This window comes from Choloepus didactylus, chromosome 8 (assembly GCF_015220235.1).
Source record: "Choloepus didactylus isolate mChoDid1 chromosome 8, mChoDid1.pri, whole genome shotgun sequence".
In the NCBI taxonomy this organism is placed as follows: domain Eukaryota; kingdom Metazoa; phylum Chordata; class Mammalia; order Pilosa; family Megalonychidae; genus Choloepus; species Choloepus didactylus.
In genome coordinates, this window is record NC_051314.1 from 27,665,969 (window position 1) to 27,683,614 (window position 17,646).

Sequence of the window (17,646 nt, forward strand, 5' to 3'; positions counted from 1 at the left end):
ATAAAATTCTGAAAATATTATATTTTAGAGTACTTTCATATATTCCTATTAGAACTTCATGGTATTTAACAATTTAGAAGCTGATGTCAGAGAGGTAAAGAATAAGACCAGAGCTAGCAAATAAAAGAACCCAGGCCTTCTGACTTGACATTCCTCAACATTCTGCTGTGCAATGAAGCCTCAAATTTTCTACTAGAAAGGGGCTATCAGTCATTATTTTATAATGAACTCATTTATCAGATAATTTTCATATTCCTTTGAGATTAGTTGTAAGAAGGTAAAAGGCCTGGAAAAGATAACAGAGTTGAAGAGCAGCATATATGAAACTGTATATACAAAATTAAGGGGGAAAGCACATTATTTAGAGACTGCTCAGAGACCAAGGGCAAGTGCTTCCCTTTAGAAAAGGAATCCCAGGAGAAAAAGGAGCCTCAGCTTTGCCCTGGGAGAAGGGATTTTCCTCACTCAAGAGGGGAAAATCTCTGCATCATCTCCTGACTTAACCTGAAAAGCTCCATCTTGGCCCTTTTCTCTTTGAAGCAAGAACCTCTGCCCTGGCAGAGGTACTAAGGATGCCTAAGGACACATCTGTTTTGTTTGGCCCACATAGTGTTTTAAAGAAAGATTGAATTTGACTTCGATCAACAGGGTTTGTATCCTCAGTTCCCCACACTGGTATAAACCATGCCACCTCACAACATTATAAAATAAGTGTTTGAATTTTTTAACACTTTATATTCTCGTTACGTTAAACACTTTCATTTGGTAATAAATAAGTGCACTAAAAGAAACCCTACTTGGAATTTTCAGATATTTTGAAAAATAACTTTGTATATCTTAAATTTGGATCATTCGAGAGCTCTTAAGATGTTTATAGTGAATAGCAAATCAAAAGAAATTATTTTGATTTTCAAATACTTTTTAGAATATTGCCTGAAAAAACTTTTTCATTACTTACCTCAAAGGAGTAAGAGTTACATTTCACTACCACGAAGAATGGAAGACTTGTGAATGGATTAAGAATGAATATTAAGTTATTAACTTCTTCTAGAAAATGTGTAATACTATAAAAGCTAGTAAAGGAGACCACCAGCTGTACCCAGTTGTCTGTGGACTTAGCACAGGACAGATACAGATTTTTTAATATCTAAATTTAATAAATAGGATAAGTATTCAAATTATCAAGAGATTTCACTGCATGATTTCTTTTAGTGCACTTTAATGCGTGTTTAAATTCGAAGGCCAGGGAAGTGCACAGGTGAGGAAAAATATAGCAAAATTGTGCAGAAACCTCATCAATTGAATACCAATCGTAAAGATAACATATCTCAACGATATAAAAAGTTCAATAATGCTCTATTTATCCAATATTGTGATTGAGGTATTACCAAAATGATTTTTTTTCCTCAGATGGCTTAAGTCTCAAGCACCATAATTCTGAATTTTATAACCACTTTAAATAGAAACTAACATGTATTATCTACATCCCTATCTTAAGTAGGATTAATCAATGAAAAGTTAACTTTTGCTTGATGATTCAATCATCATTAAGAATACAGATTATGTACTATACTCAAAAACCATATAGATAGATGGGGTTGCTTGCTTCTATGGCTCAAAATAGTCTCAGAATCCTGCACTCGAGTAGTACTGTCCCTTCTGTTTTGTTTCCTCAATTAGCTGACAGTTCTTTCTTCAATAAGTGCCCAACTTTGCTAGCACTAACCCCATCTAATTTGTCAAGTTATCTGACTTAAACTGGGAATAATTTTATAATTTTAAAAAGCATGATTAAATAAAAGTTAGACACTAATGAATGTCTGTTGTCCTTTGGGCAGACTAAATTGACTTTTGACACTTTTGGGGGGAGAAGTGTAGTTATTTTTGAGGTATGCAGTTGTGTTTTCAGGATTTAGGTTGGACACCTGACCTCCATATATGTGGGCCATTCTGCACACAATAAAATGATCCACAGCTTAAAATAATTCAGATTGTATTCAAAACAATACTGGTATCTCACTGAAATGGTTCTTAAGCATAGTGTTGTTACCTGACATCTGCTAATAAATAAATAAAAATCTTAGCGTAATAGTCTTACTTACCATTGCTATCCAGAGAACCACATATTCGTCTACAAAATTATTAAAGTACTGGTCTAAAAATAAAAGACCTGGCCCAATAAAGACAGTGTCTTGAAGGTATAGTTCACTTTTGGTCATATGAGCTACCTATAAAAAAATAAAGCATAATTTCACTATTAAATGTTTTAGCTTTTATTTTCAGGACTGAGAATTATAGTGTTAATTCAGTATTAAGACAGATAAGTATAACGAGACCATTTAATCTCACATTTCATATGGGACTACCAACTCTAAAACTTTCCAAATTCAAGACTGGATATCCTATTAAAATTTCTAATATCTAAATTCCTAGATATTAGAAGGTTTGTTAAAGATGATTACAGCTAAACAAATAATGATAAGAACCTCCTGTATTCATAGGGTATCTGTCTCCCTGATTATAACATTAATTTATATCACAGTTTTGCAGTTTTACTTGGAGCACGAATAGCTAACCATTTATGGTGATGACGATACCAGAAAAAATCCCAACCCATTTTATGAAATAGTTTCCAGCCTTGTGTTTGAGGATCAAGTACATTATTTATTTATACATAGTGTATAATACTTACACATTATAATAAGTATATTATATAGTTATAAATCATAAATTAAAAAAATTTCTTACCACCAACTTCTGTGCAACTTTAGCAAAGACACATCCAAACATTAGGGTATAAAGACAAGGATGTTTTTCAAACACATTAGTTGCTGACTTTTTATAGATCATTATTGCCAGTATGATAATTAATCCTATGTGGAGTCCAGGTGACAAGACACTAGTGCCCTATAGATAAAATAGAAAATAAGCATCACATTTTGACATTGCATCTATTTCACTGCAAATATTTTTTGAGCATCTATTTTGTGCTAGGAACTGGAGACCTAAAGAGTATGACACAGTGGCCTAAAAGAGTATACAGACAGAGCTAGAGCTGTGCTTTTCAAACTTCCACAGAACCCTAGAGTAACAAAGTAATGTAGTGCCACAGATGTTTAATTATAATTTTATATACAGGTAAATGCTTTAAACCAATAATCAGCTCACAAATAACATGGTAATTTATTCTATACCATATTTTACTATGTTGCAGGGCATTAACACTTGGATTGCCAAGTTAACATTTCTTTTGCATATAGTGAAATAAAGCTCATTCTGCCAATTCTACAAAAAATCTAAACCCCAGATTAAGAAGAGTTTTAAGTCTGGCCTGATCGCTCTCTGTACACCCTCCTTCCCCACTTTTTTTTTTTTTTTTTTTTTTTTTTGCGTTCAGATTGCAAATACCCTCTTACGCAAAACTGTACAATTCAGTTCATTACATTTTAATCTTTTCTGTATTAGTATTCTTTCAGTGCTACTTCTCTAAACCAAAATACTGAAATGAATTAGGTATTAAGGCTTACTAAATCTATAACCATCAATTAAATTTGTCATCAAAAAGCCTTATTCATGTTTTTACAAAGTTTACATAAATGTTATGTTAGAACTCAAAAATTTATACTAATGTGCTTTATTTGTTTTACATGTTATGATTCTATAGATTTCATTCAAGAAAGGAATTTTCTGCTAAAACGTTGGAAAAACACCTGTTTAAAAGTTTGAAATAAACTGCCTTCCTGGCCACAGTGTTTGCTTTTCTTAAGCCTTCCTTCAAACATCTAATAATCAGTGCCCAATTAAATCTTATTTTCTTTAGTGAAACTGGTGTTTCAGCTTGTGCTCTATTATATCATCCATGGTCAAGCAACAAGTATTCTTATGCACCTTGTGCAGAGTAGTGTACTGAGGTCAACAGACAAAACACCTCAGGAAATAATAAAATTTTCCAAGTATATCAGAACTTACATATCTAAATGAGTTTTATACTTTGCTTTTGAATTGTGTAAAAAATGAATTAATAAAAAGTCATAACTTATAAACTGTGGGGACTCCTTTAGAAATTGCCTTTACAGCCAATTTACAAGTCATTAAAAAAGATGGGACCTTTTTTTTTAAACTGAAAACACATCTCATGTTTTTTACTACCCTTATTTACTATATCTGTCTCCAAATGACTTTGGCTATTGCTCAAAGTCAAATCCACCCTTAAAGGACAGAAATTTTGTACTACAGAACTGAAGAAATTCAAGAGACTGTGGTATAGCTTGAAGTAATCTTAAAAAGGTATGCCCACAATATTTTGATAAAAGATGGCATTACTGGAACAAGTACTTATGTTCCTATGTTGAATTACTTTAAAGATGACAATGACTTTTTTAAAAAAACATAGATATTACATTTTTTAAAACTTGGCAAGAATGCTGGCTCTTTCCTAGTTTAAAGTATTGAAGTTTTTAAAAAACATGAATAAATACAAAAGTATTTATAGCATGAGCAAGGTGTAAAGAACACAAAGGTGTACCCACTCAACTTAAGAATTAAGGTTAAATCTTTTACTTTTCAAAAATATTAGAATAGTTCTTTTAAATGTATTTCAGTCATTTTTCAATAAAACTTATTTGGCGAGTAATAAATTGCCCTATGTATAAAATTACTGCCCTCTTAGCAGCTTTCCTGCCATTGAGTCAGGAATTCATTCCCCACTATTTCACTCCTCCCCTCTTACATTCAAGGCATAAAATGCAAAAAAACAAATGCTGACTCTTAATTATGTACAGTAAGAAACAGCAGATGATTAAATGGAATGACAGAAAAGTCTACTCCAAGCAAGGCTGTAAGAAGAGCAAAATGCTCTATCATCAGTCCAAACTCTTTTAAAAATGCTGTTGTACTATGTGATTAAAATTAATTCTTGAAGATATTTAGTTCACTACTTCATTATTGAACACTGGCATATTTTTAGCTGCTGATAAATTATCATAAAACTAATACTGAAAGATGAAATTAATATCTTACTGCTATAGTGGATCCATTCTTGCCAACACCACCATGAAGGATGACATGGAAATAATTTGAACAGGAAAAAATTGCTCCACCTACTACTCCAAGAACTGGAAAGATCTTCCATTTTATTTCTAGAATAGGTATCTTCAGGGAGAGAGGAAAAAAACAAATCACTAAGAAAACAGAATTTCTTTTCCTATTAAATAATAAAGAAGCATTATGATGTGATTTCTGTACAATGAGCTATCCTTTTTCATGTAACCAAACCTTCAATTTCAGGAATACAGCCTGAAGTGTTAACTTTTATTGAAATGGTTTGATTCATTAAGTGAATAAATGAATCCACCAAATTCAGCCAAGTCTATTTATACTTTATTTAATAATTTCACAAGTCTTCATTTGACTGAAAGAAACATGAAAAAGGATAGTTCACTTGAATTTAGTAGCCTCAAAAAGTATCACAGGAAAAGTAGACACCATGATCTGCATCACAAATGTGACAAATATCATGATTTATGTGCATGCAAAAAATTATGTGTAGTTAATATCCAGGTTTAAATCTCTAGCAATATATTTACCTGTTGGGCACTTGCAGTTCAAGAGAACTTCCAAAGGCAGCAAAGGATTTAAAGAAATGTAACAATGAATTGCCAGGGCTATAGGCTATTGTCCTATGAAATTAAACTTTGAAATATTGTATCAAAAATGGGTGGAAACTACAGGTTAACTATTAAATTTGTAAACCTACATCAAGAGTATCTTTGTTGCTGAGAATAAACATATGTTTTCTTCCTATGGTACTGCTAAAAAAATTGAGTGAAAGAATATTAAGATTAAGTTGAATTCTTTCCCAGTTTTTACATCATTGTAACTAAATCAGAATTCCAAATTTAAGACAACCACATTGGACTTAATCACCAGACCTGCCTAACTTCCTCTAGGTCCACATTCACCTTCTATGGTTATTAGCCGAGCAGCTACCATAAAGACATGTAAGCATCCCTCTGGTATATTGTACAGGTTTATGGTAGCATACCCTTGATTCTTTTTATTTATTCTTAAAAAAAAATAGAAGGTGTATGAATGCCTCAGGGGAAATATATACTACTTAAAATATGCCCAAAGTCTATTTTCTGAGTCTATTGCTATGAATTGCAATTGGTAATTCTGATACTAAATGCCACAGGGAAACCTGTTACTATTTTTACTAGAGGTAAATAGCTTAGTGATTAAAAACAATCTGCTTAATTTCTACCGGTAGTACTTTACTAGCTATGTGTCCTTGGACAAATTACTTACCCATCTAGGCCTTAATTTCCTCATTTGTAAAACAGAATAATGATGGCATCTATTTCATAGGATTGTTCTGAAGGTCAGATGAAACAATGGTAAAGTGTTTACATAACAAGCATTAAAGAAATGTTAGTTGTTAGCTATTGATATTATCCTCATTATTCTTTATGCTATGGGCAGGTAATTGTGAGTCAGCTAGTGTTATGGACTTAGGTTGTGGTGACACAATAATTTGTTTATTTAATGTTTTCCCTGTGCAATGCTTCATATTATTATAGTGGCCTCCTAAGAACCAACTTTTATCAAAATATGGAGGTCACTAACCAAAAAGAAAATATGAACACTCCTTAATATGGGAATTATCACCTCATAGTTCATAAAAAATGCACATTGGCAACTTTTCTTTCCTACTTTTTTAGGGACAAGTTTCAAATGTAAAATATTTTACTGGATTTATTTATTGTATATTTACTTTATGAGATAAATTTTGGCCTGGAAAAGGCAGTTCAACTAATATATTTAATTTTTTACTAGGGAAGGTTTTCTTCTATGTGGTAATATAGTCATGCATGCCATAATAAGATATGTAAGATAGTAAAATTATAAAATGAAAAAAGCTAAGAAATGGGATGGATATTAAATATGGTGCAAGGATTTTTGAAGAAAATTAGCAATGCAGTATTTTCCCCTAAATATTTTAAAAGAACTTAAAATAAATATAAATTTAAATATTCATATGTACCGTATAGTCCCACATTGTTGCTCCTCCAAATGTAGACAACACAAACACGATTATTAAAGCTACCTGAATTTCAGTTACATCCACTCTAAAGAGGAAAGACAAAGAATAGATAAGGTGTTTGTAAATAAAATTCCTGAATATGTAGGTTAATCTTACAGTACATACCAAAAATGTAGAAATCTTTATAGGTTTTAGTTTATTTTTACCTTTAGTTCCATCATTAACTTATCATCTGAGTACACTGTTAAGTGAAAAAAACTGCAGAAGAACATATGCTCACATATATGTAAACATTAGTATATGTATGGAGAAAAAACTTGAATATAGCTGTTTACAACTGAGATTATAGAAGATTTTAAATTTCTACTCTATGTACTTCTATAAGGTTTGAATTTTTTTTTACAATGTTTACCCTTGCAATCAGGAAAAAAGTTATTATAATTTAAAAACAACCATATTACTTTAGGCAAATTCTTAACACCCTCCCAAGTCAACTTCACTTAATAAGTAAGGAAGACCTTCCTTATTGTATTATTAATCAGTCACTACAGTTTTTTGGTCTCCAGAGATATTTCTCCCTTAATATATAAACATGCTTAAGTTTCTCTCAAAAACTACCAGCTGGTGACATATCAGCATGGCAACCTAAGGCATCCCCTCTAAAAGTCTCCTCTGAGAAACAACTAATAAAAGGACAAATCCCACTTGCTTGGAACTCTGGAGGATGATAGAGACTGGAGAAGGACTATACAAAATGAACTGAAGAAAAAGGAAAAAACAACAACAACAAAAAGTAGATCAGTGACCCTAGACTCACCAGTCCAGATCCCTATCCCTTACTCAGTCCAGTGTGGGTTAAGAATCACATGGAAGCAGCACAGTCCATGTACTTCCTGTCACAGTCACAGACCACAGAACCATTCACAGCAGCAAGTTAGAGCCCCACGCATATCCAGGCACAGGGACCCAAGTTCACAGACACAAGAAGCTGACTACCGTGTATGTATAAAAAGGCTCCCAGGAAATTAAAGAGACTGTTGGCAAGAAGTACACACACACTCAGCCCAGTCCCTGATTGCTGAATCATCTAAATGAAAAAAATGGACCTTTTTTGGAGTGGGATACCCTGAGGGAGAAGTAACTGGAGGTGGAAAAGCCTTGGAATAAAAAAGGGAAAACTGAAATGCTGTAAAGTAGGATAGGTCCCAAAGCTGGAAAGTGTAATAAAAGGGGGGCAATGTGTGAGGGAGAAAAGTTAAATCACAGGAGCTGGGAAGAAATTCTGCACAAAAACAGAACAGATCAGGATTCTGGAGAAGGAACAGAGGAAAGGAAGCTTTCTCGAGGAGGTAAAACAATTGCACATAAAAGGGCAATTTTAAAAAGTTGTACCAGCAAGAATCGAGGGCAGAAGACCTTGGACAGTCTGCACAGGTAAACACGAGCTACTCTAAAGGTCCAGTTTAAGTTGGACCAAGCATCAAAGAAGAGCCGTGACAGCCAAACAACAATAAAGCCCTAAACAAGAGGGAGAAAGTGACCTTAAAAGTTAATACATCAAAATAAGATGTGCAGGCATCAGCAAAAAACTACAAGCCATATTAAGAAATGGGAAGATATGGCTCAGTCAAGGGAACAAATTAAAACTTCAGAGGAGACACAGAATTTGGAATATCTAACCAAAGGAATTCAAACAAATCTAAATCAATTCAAGGAGATGAAGGGAAATATGGACAGAAATAAACTAATGGTGGATATAGAGCTAAAGGACATTAAGATAAAAATGTATGAGAAAAAAAAAAAGAATTAGAAGTTTAAAAAGAAACATAACAAATTATGGGGATCAAAGGTTCAATAATTGAGATTAAAAATACACCAGAGGCATACAATAGCAGATCTGAACAGGCAGAAGAAAGAATCCATAAGCTAGAAAATAGGACAACTGAAATCATACAGTAAGAAAAACAGATAAAAGAATAGACAAATGTGAGCAGTATCTGAGGGACTTGAGTGACAGCATGAAGCATTCCAACAAACACATCATGGGAGTTCTAGAAGGAGAAGATAAGGGAAAAGGGGCAGAAAAAATATTTGAGGAAATAATGGCTGAAAATCCCCCAACTCTTATGAAAGACATAATTATATATGTCCAGGAAGCTTAACATGCTTCAAACAGAATAAAGCCTAATAGACTTACTCTGAGGCACATACTAATCAGAATATCTAATGTCAAAGATAAAGAGAATTCTGAAAGTAGCAAGAGAAAAGCAACTGGTAATATACAAGGGATCCTTAATAAGATTAAATGCTAACTTCTTGTCAGAAACCATGGAGGCAAGAAGGCAATGGTATGATATACATAAGGTATGGAAAGAAAAAATTGCCAGTCAAAAACTTTATCTGGGAAAACTGTCCTTCAAAAACATTCACAGATAACTGGAAACAGAGATAAAAGGTCACCAAAAGACCTGCCCTACAAAAACTGCTAAAAGAAGTCCTGCAAGCTGAAAGGAAAAGACAGGAGAGAGTAGTGTGAAGAAGTGAAGATCTTCAGTAAAAGGAACTAAATGGGTAAATGCAAAACCCAATAGTACTGTATCCTCGATATATAACTAGTATTTAATTCCTATAAGAGGTAGAATAAAATAATGTTTCCTGATAATGAACACATAAAATACAAAAAGATAATGTGAGACAAAAACAACATAAAGAGGGAAAAGGGGGGTATATGGGAGAAGAGAACATGTATGCTACTGAAGTTAAATTGGTATCTTTTCAAATTAGTAGGTTATAGACATAAGTTGTGTAATACAAACCCCAGGGTAACCAGAAAGAAAATATTTAAAATATATCCAGAAATAGAAATGAGAAAGGGATCAATCGATACATCAAAAAAGATCAACTATACAGAAAGGTAGGTTAAAATAAAGGAAAAGAGAAACAAAAAACATGTAAGACATACAAAAACCAAAGGACAAAATAGCTGCAGTAAGTCCTGTCTTTACCATAACAACATTGAATGTTAATGGATTAAGCTCCCCAATAAAAAGACACAAATGGGCAGAATGGATAAAAAACCACAATCCAACTATGTGTTATTTACAAGAGATTCACTTTAGTCCCAAAATCACAAATAAGTTGAAAGTAAAAGGATGGAAAAAGATAATCCATACAAACAGTAACCAAAAGAAAGCTGGTATAGCTATACTAATATTAGACAAATCATATTTGAAGTCAAAGGCAGTTACAAGAGACACAGAAAGATACTTTGTATTAATAAAAAGGTCAATACACCAAGAAGAAATAAGTCATAAATATTCATGCACCTAACTATGGGGCTCCAAAATACATGAGGCAAACACTTTCAAAACTGAAGGGAGAAATAGATACCTTTACAATTAATAGTTGGAGACTTCAATACACCACTCTCATCAATAGACAGAACATCTAGACAGAAGATCAATAATGAAACAAAGAACGTGAATAATAGGATAAATGAATTTGACCTAAGATACATATATAGAACACTGTACCCCATAAGAGCAGGACACACACTCTTCTCAAGCACATGGATTGTTCTCCAGGATAGACTGCATGCTGGATCACAAAACAAGTATCAATAAATTTTTAAAATATTGAAATTATACAAAGCACCTTCTCTGATCACAATGGAATAAAGCAAGAAATAACATGCAGAGAACTGGAATTTCCACAAATATATGGAAGTTAAACAACAAACTCCTAAACAATCAACAGGTCAAAGAAAAAAATCACAAGGGAAATCAGTAAATGTCTTGAGATGAATGTAAACAAGAACACAACATATCAAAACTTATGGGATACAGTGAAAGCAGTGTGGAGGGAAATCTAGTCCTAAATGCTTACCTTTAAAAAAAGAAGAAAGAGCTAAAATCAAGATCTAACTGTACACCTGGAGGAACTAGAAAAAAGAACAGCAAACTAAATCCAAAGCATGCAGAAGGAAAGAAATAAAGAATAAAGTGGAAATAAAGGAAACAGAGAATAAAAAAACAATACAGAGCATTAACAAAACCTGAAGTTTGCTCTTTGAAAAGAGCAATAAAATGGACAAACCTTTAGCTAGACTGATAAAGAAAACAAGTTACAAAAGATACAAATAAATAAAATCAGAAATGAGAGGGGGGACATTATTAATTACCCCATAGAAATAAAAAGGATGCTAGGATACCATGGACAATTGTATACCAACAAATTAGAGAAACCTAGATGAAATGGACAAATTCTTATAAACACACAACCAACCTACACTGACTCTAGAAGAAATAGAAGATCTCAAAAGTCCAATCACAAGTTAAGAGATTGAATCAGTCATCAAAAACCTCCCAACAAAGCAGCGCCCAGGACCAGGGCTTCATAGGTGAATTCTACCAGCCATTCCAGGAAGAATTAACACCAATCCTGCTCAAGCTCTTCCAAAAAACTGAACAGGAGGAAACACTCCCTAACTTATTCTATGAGGCCAATATCACCCTAATTCCAAAGCCATATAAAGATCCCACAAAAAAAGGAAGTTACAGACCAATTTCTCTTATGAATATGGATGCAAAAACCCTCAACAAAATACTTACAAATCAAATCCAACAGTACATTAAAAGAATTATACACCACGATCAAGCAGGATTTATCTCAGGTATGCAAAGGTGGCTCAACAAAAGAAAATCTATTAATGTAATACACCACACATTATAGAACGAAGGGGAGGGGGACCACATGATTGTCTCAATTGATGCAGAAAAAAGCATTTGACAAAATCCAACATCCTTCCTTGATAAAAACACCTAGAAAAATAGGAATAGAAGGAAATGTCCTCAACATTATGGAAGACATATATGAAAAACCCACTGCTAACATCATACTCAATGGTGAAGGACTGAAAGCTTTCCCTCTAAGATCTGGAACAAGACAAGGATGCCCACTGTTACCACTGTACAACATTGTACTGGAAGTTCTAGCAAGAGCAGTTAGGCAAGAAAAAGAAATAAAAGGCATCCAAACTGGAAACAAAGAAGTAAAACATTCACTATTTACAGATGACATGATCCCAGATACAGAAAATCCCAAAAATTTACAACAAAGTTACTAGATCTTATAGACAAATAAAGCAAAGTGGTGGGGTACAAGATAAACAAATAAATCAGTAGCATTTTAAACACAAGTAATGAACAATCTGAGGAGGAAATCAGGAAAAAAATCCATTTACCACAGCAACTAAAAGAATCAAATATCTAGGAATACATTTAACCAAGGATGTAAAAGTCAAGAAAGATGTAAATAAATGGAAGGACATTCCATTCTCCTGGATTGGACGAGTTTTAACATTAAGATGTCGATTCTACCCAAAGCAATTTACAGATTCAACACAATCCCAATAAAAATTCTAACAGCCTTCTTTGCAGAAATGCAGAAGCCAATCATCACATTTGGAAGGGTAAAGGAATGCAAATAGCCAAAACCATCTTGAAAAACAAGAGCGAAGTTGCAGCACTCATGCTTCCTGATTTTAAAACTTATTACAAAGCTACAGTGATCAAAACAGCATGGTACTGGCACAATGATAGATATATAGACCAACTGAATCAAACTGAGTGTTCAAAAATAGACCCTCACACCTATGGCCAATTGATTATTTCAATGTATTTTGTATTTTTTATTGTGAACTTTAACATATATAGATAACAGTAATAACTTTCAAAGTACAAGTTAACAAGTAGTTAGAGAGCAAATTTCAAAGTATGTTATGGGTTACAGTTCCACAATCACCGTTATTTCCATTATTGTAAAATATATTATGCAGAAAGGTATTAAAAGTTTCAAAATACAGCTCAAGAAGCAGTTATATAGGTAATTTCAAAAAATGTTATGGGTTACAGTTCCACAGTTTCAATTCTTTCCTTATTGTGAAATGTAGTAGATATACAGAAAGGTGAAAATTTTCAAAGCACAATTCAACTAATAGCTATAGAGCAAATTTCAAAGAATGTTATAGGTTACAGTCACACCATTTCAGTTATTTCCTTCTAGCTATTCTAATGCCCTAGCATCTAAAAATATATATATATGTATTTAATTATATAAAGTTTCAGTTTTGTGTCGTGCACTTTCCCTGTCTTACCAGCAGATGGCACTCTTGAGCCCCTCTTACCCTCAAGCCAGTTCTCCCCCAACTTCGTCTATGCACTGAATGAGATCCAAGCTGGGTGGAAATTCAGTCAGCACACCAATTGGGAGTCCACTCCAGGGCACAGTGGTCCCAGCAGTTTATGGGGCTGCGGAGTTGCACATCTCATCTTCCAGCTCAAATGCCCTGCAATCCCTGTCTGTTGTGCACCAGCGAGTCCCTGGGGTTGGGGAGGGGCTCCTGGCACTTCCGTGCAGCGCCCTTGCCTCTTGGCTGTACACCGCGGGCTTCCGTGAATGAAGACTGGTTGTGGTTACAAGACCACCAAATCCTGAGTTCCCTCCCAAGAGCTCTCAGCCATGGGGCTCTGAAGGGTTATCTCCCCAGCCAACTGCTGAGATGGGTGCATGGGGCTTAGAAAGCTGCTAACTCCATGCTTGGCAGGCGGCTCTAGCTGCCACTCCCCAGCTCCATAGCTCTCACCGCGGGGCTGTGAAGGGTTATCTCCCAGCCAACTGTTGAGATGGGTGCACAGGGTGTGGAAAGCTGCCCCCTTCTGCGTTCGTCTGCTGGCTTCAATCGTCAATCCCTGGCTCTTGGCTATGGGGCTGCGAAGGGTTATCACCCCAGCCACCTGCTGAGAAGGGGGCATGGGGCATGGAAGGCTGCTCCTTTCTGTGCTCATCAGTGGGCTCCAACTGCCCATCCCCAGCAGCGTTCTGGGCCAAATTCTCACCCACCCTAAACGCAGTCTCTCAGCCTCTCCAGCTACGTTCCCATTATGTGGTGTAGAAGTCCCTGCCCGGCCAGTGACACCATGGAGCTGCTGTTCTGGAACACTTTCTGTCCTTTAGCTAGTGTTTGTCATGGAGGAGAATTTTGCTTTGTCTCTCCTAATCGGGCATCTTCCCAGAAATCTCTGGCCAATTGATTTTTGACAAGGCTGCCAAGTCCACTCAGTTAGGAAAAAACAGTCTCTTCAACAAATGGTGATGGGAAAACTGGATATCCATATGCAAAAGAATGAAGGGGGACCCCTATCTCACACCATATACAAAATTAATTTAAAATGGATCAAAGACCTAACTATAAAACTCCTAGAAGAAAATGTAGAGAAGCATCTTCAGGATCTTGCATTAAGCAATGGTTTGTTAGACACTGCACCCAAAGCACAAGCAACAAAAGAAATGAACAGATAAATGGGGCCTCATCAAAATTTAAAACTTTTGAGCAAAGGACTTTATCATGAAAATGAAAAGACAACTTACTCAATGGGAGAAAATATTTGGAAACCACATATCTGAATATATAAAGAAATCCTACAACTCAACAATAAAAGGACAAACAACCCAATTAAAAATTGGCAAAGGAATAAGCATTTATCAAAAAAGGATATACAAACTGCCAAGAAGCACATGAAAGGATGCTCATCACCATCAGACATTAAGGAAATGCAAATCAAATTCACCATCCCTTTTTATACTCACTAGAATGGCTGTTATTTAAATGCACAAAATTACAAGTGTTGGAGAGGATGGGGAGAAATAGGAACACTCATTCACTGCTGGTGGGAATGTAAATGGTGCAGCCACTGTGGCAGCAGTTTGTTCCTCAGAAAGTACAGATTACCATATGACCCTACAATCCTACTTCTAGGTGTATACCCCAAGAATTGAAATCGAACAGATATTTGCATACCGATATTCATAGTGGCATTACTCAGTTGCCAAAAGATGGAGGCAACCCATCTTTTGTCAAGTATCTAACAATTGATTAAATAAAATGTGGTATATACATATTATTTAGCCATGAAAAGGAATGAAGTTCTGATATATGAGACAACATGGATGAACCCTGAAGACATCATGTTGAGTAAAATAAGCCAGACACAGAAGGACAAATATTATATGATCTCACTGATATGAAATAATTAGAAATAAGCAAATGCATCGAGTCAGAATCTGGATTATAGGTTAGCAGGGGCTGCGCTGGAGGTAGGGAATGGGGAGTTAATGTTTGGGTTGTACAGAGTTTCTATTTGAGTTGATTGTAAAGTTTTGGTAATGGGTGGTGTTGATGGTACAACATTGTGTATGTAATTAACAGCATTGAGTTATATGTGAATGTGGTTAAAAGGAGAAATTTTAGATTGTATATATATATATATTTCTAGAATAAAAGTTAAAAACAAAAACATAGGACTTCACAACACAGTGAACCCTATTTAAATGATGGACTATATAGTTAATAGTACAATTATAGTTAATAGTAAAATCATAAAAATGTTATTTCATAAATTTTATCAAATATACCTCACTGATGCAAGGTGTTAGTAATAGGGTGGTATATCAGAACTCTATATTTTATGCACAACTTTTACAACTTCTGTAACAATAAAAAAGAAGAGGACAAAAAAAAAAAAAACAAAAACCGACCAACCACTGTGAACAACTGAATGTATGCTTTGTTTTGTAGGACTGCATGGTATGTGAATATATCTCAATAAAGTGAATTAAAAAAAAAAAAACCCACCAACCAACATTGATTCCTCTAATCTGCATCTCCAGCAATTATCGACCCCTCTCTCTCATTTCCTCCATCAACAAGCTAAATTGAAAAGTAGTGTACATTCGTAGTTTCCTGCTCTCTTCATAGTTGCTGCTAAACCCACTGTAGTCTGGCTTTTGGCCCCATTAATCCACTAAAATTGTTTTAAGGTAAATGGTGACTTTCAATTTATTAAATCTAAGGGATACATTTCAGTAATTATCTTGTGTAACTTTTCTGCAGTATTTGAAATGCTTATCACTTCCCTCTTTCTTGAAATGCTTTGTTACATTTTCATTATTCCAGGCTTTTTCCTAATTCTTGTACCTTGCTGGTAGCTCTGCTCAGGTTCCTTCCTAGATTGCTTCTCACTCTGTATCTGAAATGCGCTGTTTTTCCAGTGTTCCATCGCTTCTCTTTTTGATAGTCTCTGAACAATTTTACTTACAGTTAAGACTACCATCTTTATGCTAATGACCTCTACATCTGTATCTCTGATCCACCTTATCTTTTTCTGAGTTCCAGAAATTCCTATTTGTCTACCTACTATGTATTTCCTCTTGGATGCTCTAGGAGTCTTTATGGTAGAGGAATGCTTACTGTTCTGCTAATATAATAAATGTAGGGATTAGATAATTAAAATAGATTGGAATATGGAAGAAAAGATTTCCCAACTGAGTTATTTTGGGGGTAGTTAGGAGGAAAAGGTGAACTGAATATTAATCCACAAAGAATAGGAAAATAAGAATGATTCAAAAACCAAGCCTCTAGGGTACATGGAAGAATCTAGTTGAAAAAGGTAAATAAAATAAAATAATGCATCACTTTGTGAAGAGAAAGGAAAAAACATACTAACAGTTAATAAGCATCTATTAGGTATCTTATGAGCTAGAAATTATTCCTATTTTTTGGAGAGGGAAAGTGAAATGATTTTTCCATGCCTGTATTGGAACAGCTGAATACTGCTAGAGGAAAATGACTTCAGAGCCAATACTTCTACTATACTTGTGAATCATTATCAGAATTTTGCACTCTGATTTGTAACAATGGGAAATTACATTAAGTTACCCCCAACTTCACAGGGTATAATTAGTGCAGAGCAACTAGAAAAGCTGTCAGGGATGATAGGATGAACTTTCCTTAAATAAAACTAAATGACCCATAAAGGGATTGAACTAGGAAACTTGGTTTCAGATATGCATCATTTATACCACAGATTTTAAAGTAAAAATAGAGCTTCATTCTCCCCATGTGCTTTTTAGGGATAAACTAAATAGATTACAATTTTTGAGCTAAAGAAAAGAAAACTGAGAAGATATTATTAAAATCTAATTATATGTGTTATGGGAAGAGTAAGGGTAGAATCACTCACCAAATCCCCAAATACATGGACAATGAAGAGATAGTTGAAGCATGAAAGATATATAAGACAAAATAATATTCTATATAACAATTCATAAACTTAAGGAACTCAATAACGAGTCCAGGTTTTTAGAAATTGGATTTAAAAACAGCTTAACAATGCAAGAAAGATGGATACTGGAGATAGGATGTGGGTATATCCTTAACTCCCCAGGCTATTATGGTGGGCGGCCTACAGTAGTGCTATTTAAAGTGTCCTCCAGGATTGGTCACCAGTTTGCAATGAGATAATGAGATAATGCATTTAGAAATTTTTATGACAGTTTGACAGAGTAATTTTGTGTTTGTTGACTCTAATAATAAAGGATCAGGGACTGTATTTTTATGTTTGTTTTTTGTTTGATTTATTACATGTTTTTAGTCCATGATTAGGGAAAAAACAGACATAAAAAACCAGTCCTTTGTCAAAAATAGTTTGAGAAGAAGTGGTTTACAAAAGTCTACATAACAGGCTGAATACCATGCATGTTGCATT

At 34.4% G+C, this 17,646-nt stretch overlaps 1 protein-coding gene across 2 annotated transcripts in view; it reads right to left on the bottom strand.

The window, feature by feature from the left end:
- The window catches only part of CHPT1 (choline phosphotransferase 1), a 45,983-nt gene that overhangs the window by 2,889 nt on the left and 25,448 nt on the right, over positions 1 to 17,646 (bottom strand). For both annotated transcript variants that reach the window (XM_037846288.1, XM_037846289.1), the window contains exons 4-7: positions 7,043 to 7,127; positions 5,020 to 5,151; positions 2,749 to 2,907; positions 2,103 to 2,228 (exon numbers count right to left, since the gene is read on the bottom strand). In XM_037846288.1, the coding sequence (XP_037702216.1) occupies positions 2,103 to 2,228; positions 2,749 to 2,907; positions 5,020 to 5,151; positions 7,043 to 7,127 (502 nt within the window). The remainder of the gene's footprint in view (positions 1 to 2,102; positions 2,229 to 2,748; positions 2,908 to 5,019; positions 5,152 to 7,042; positions 7,128 to 17,646) is intronic.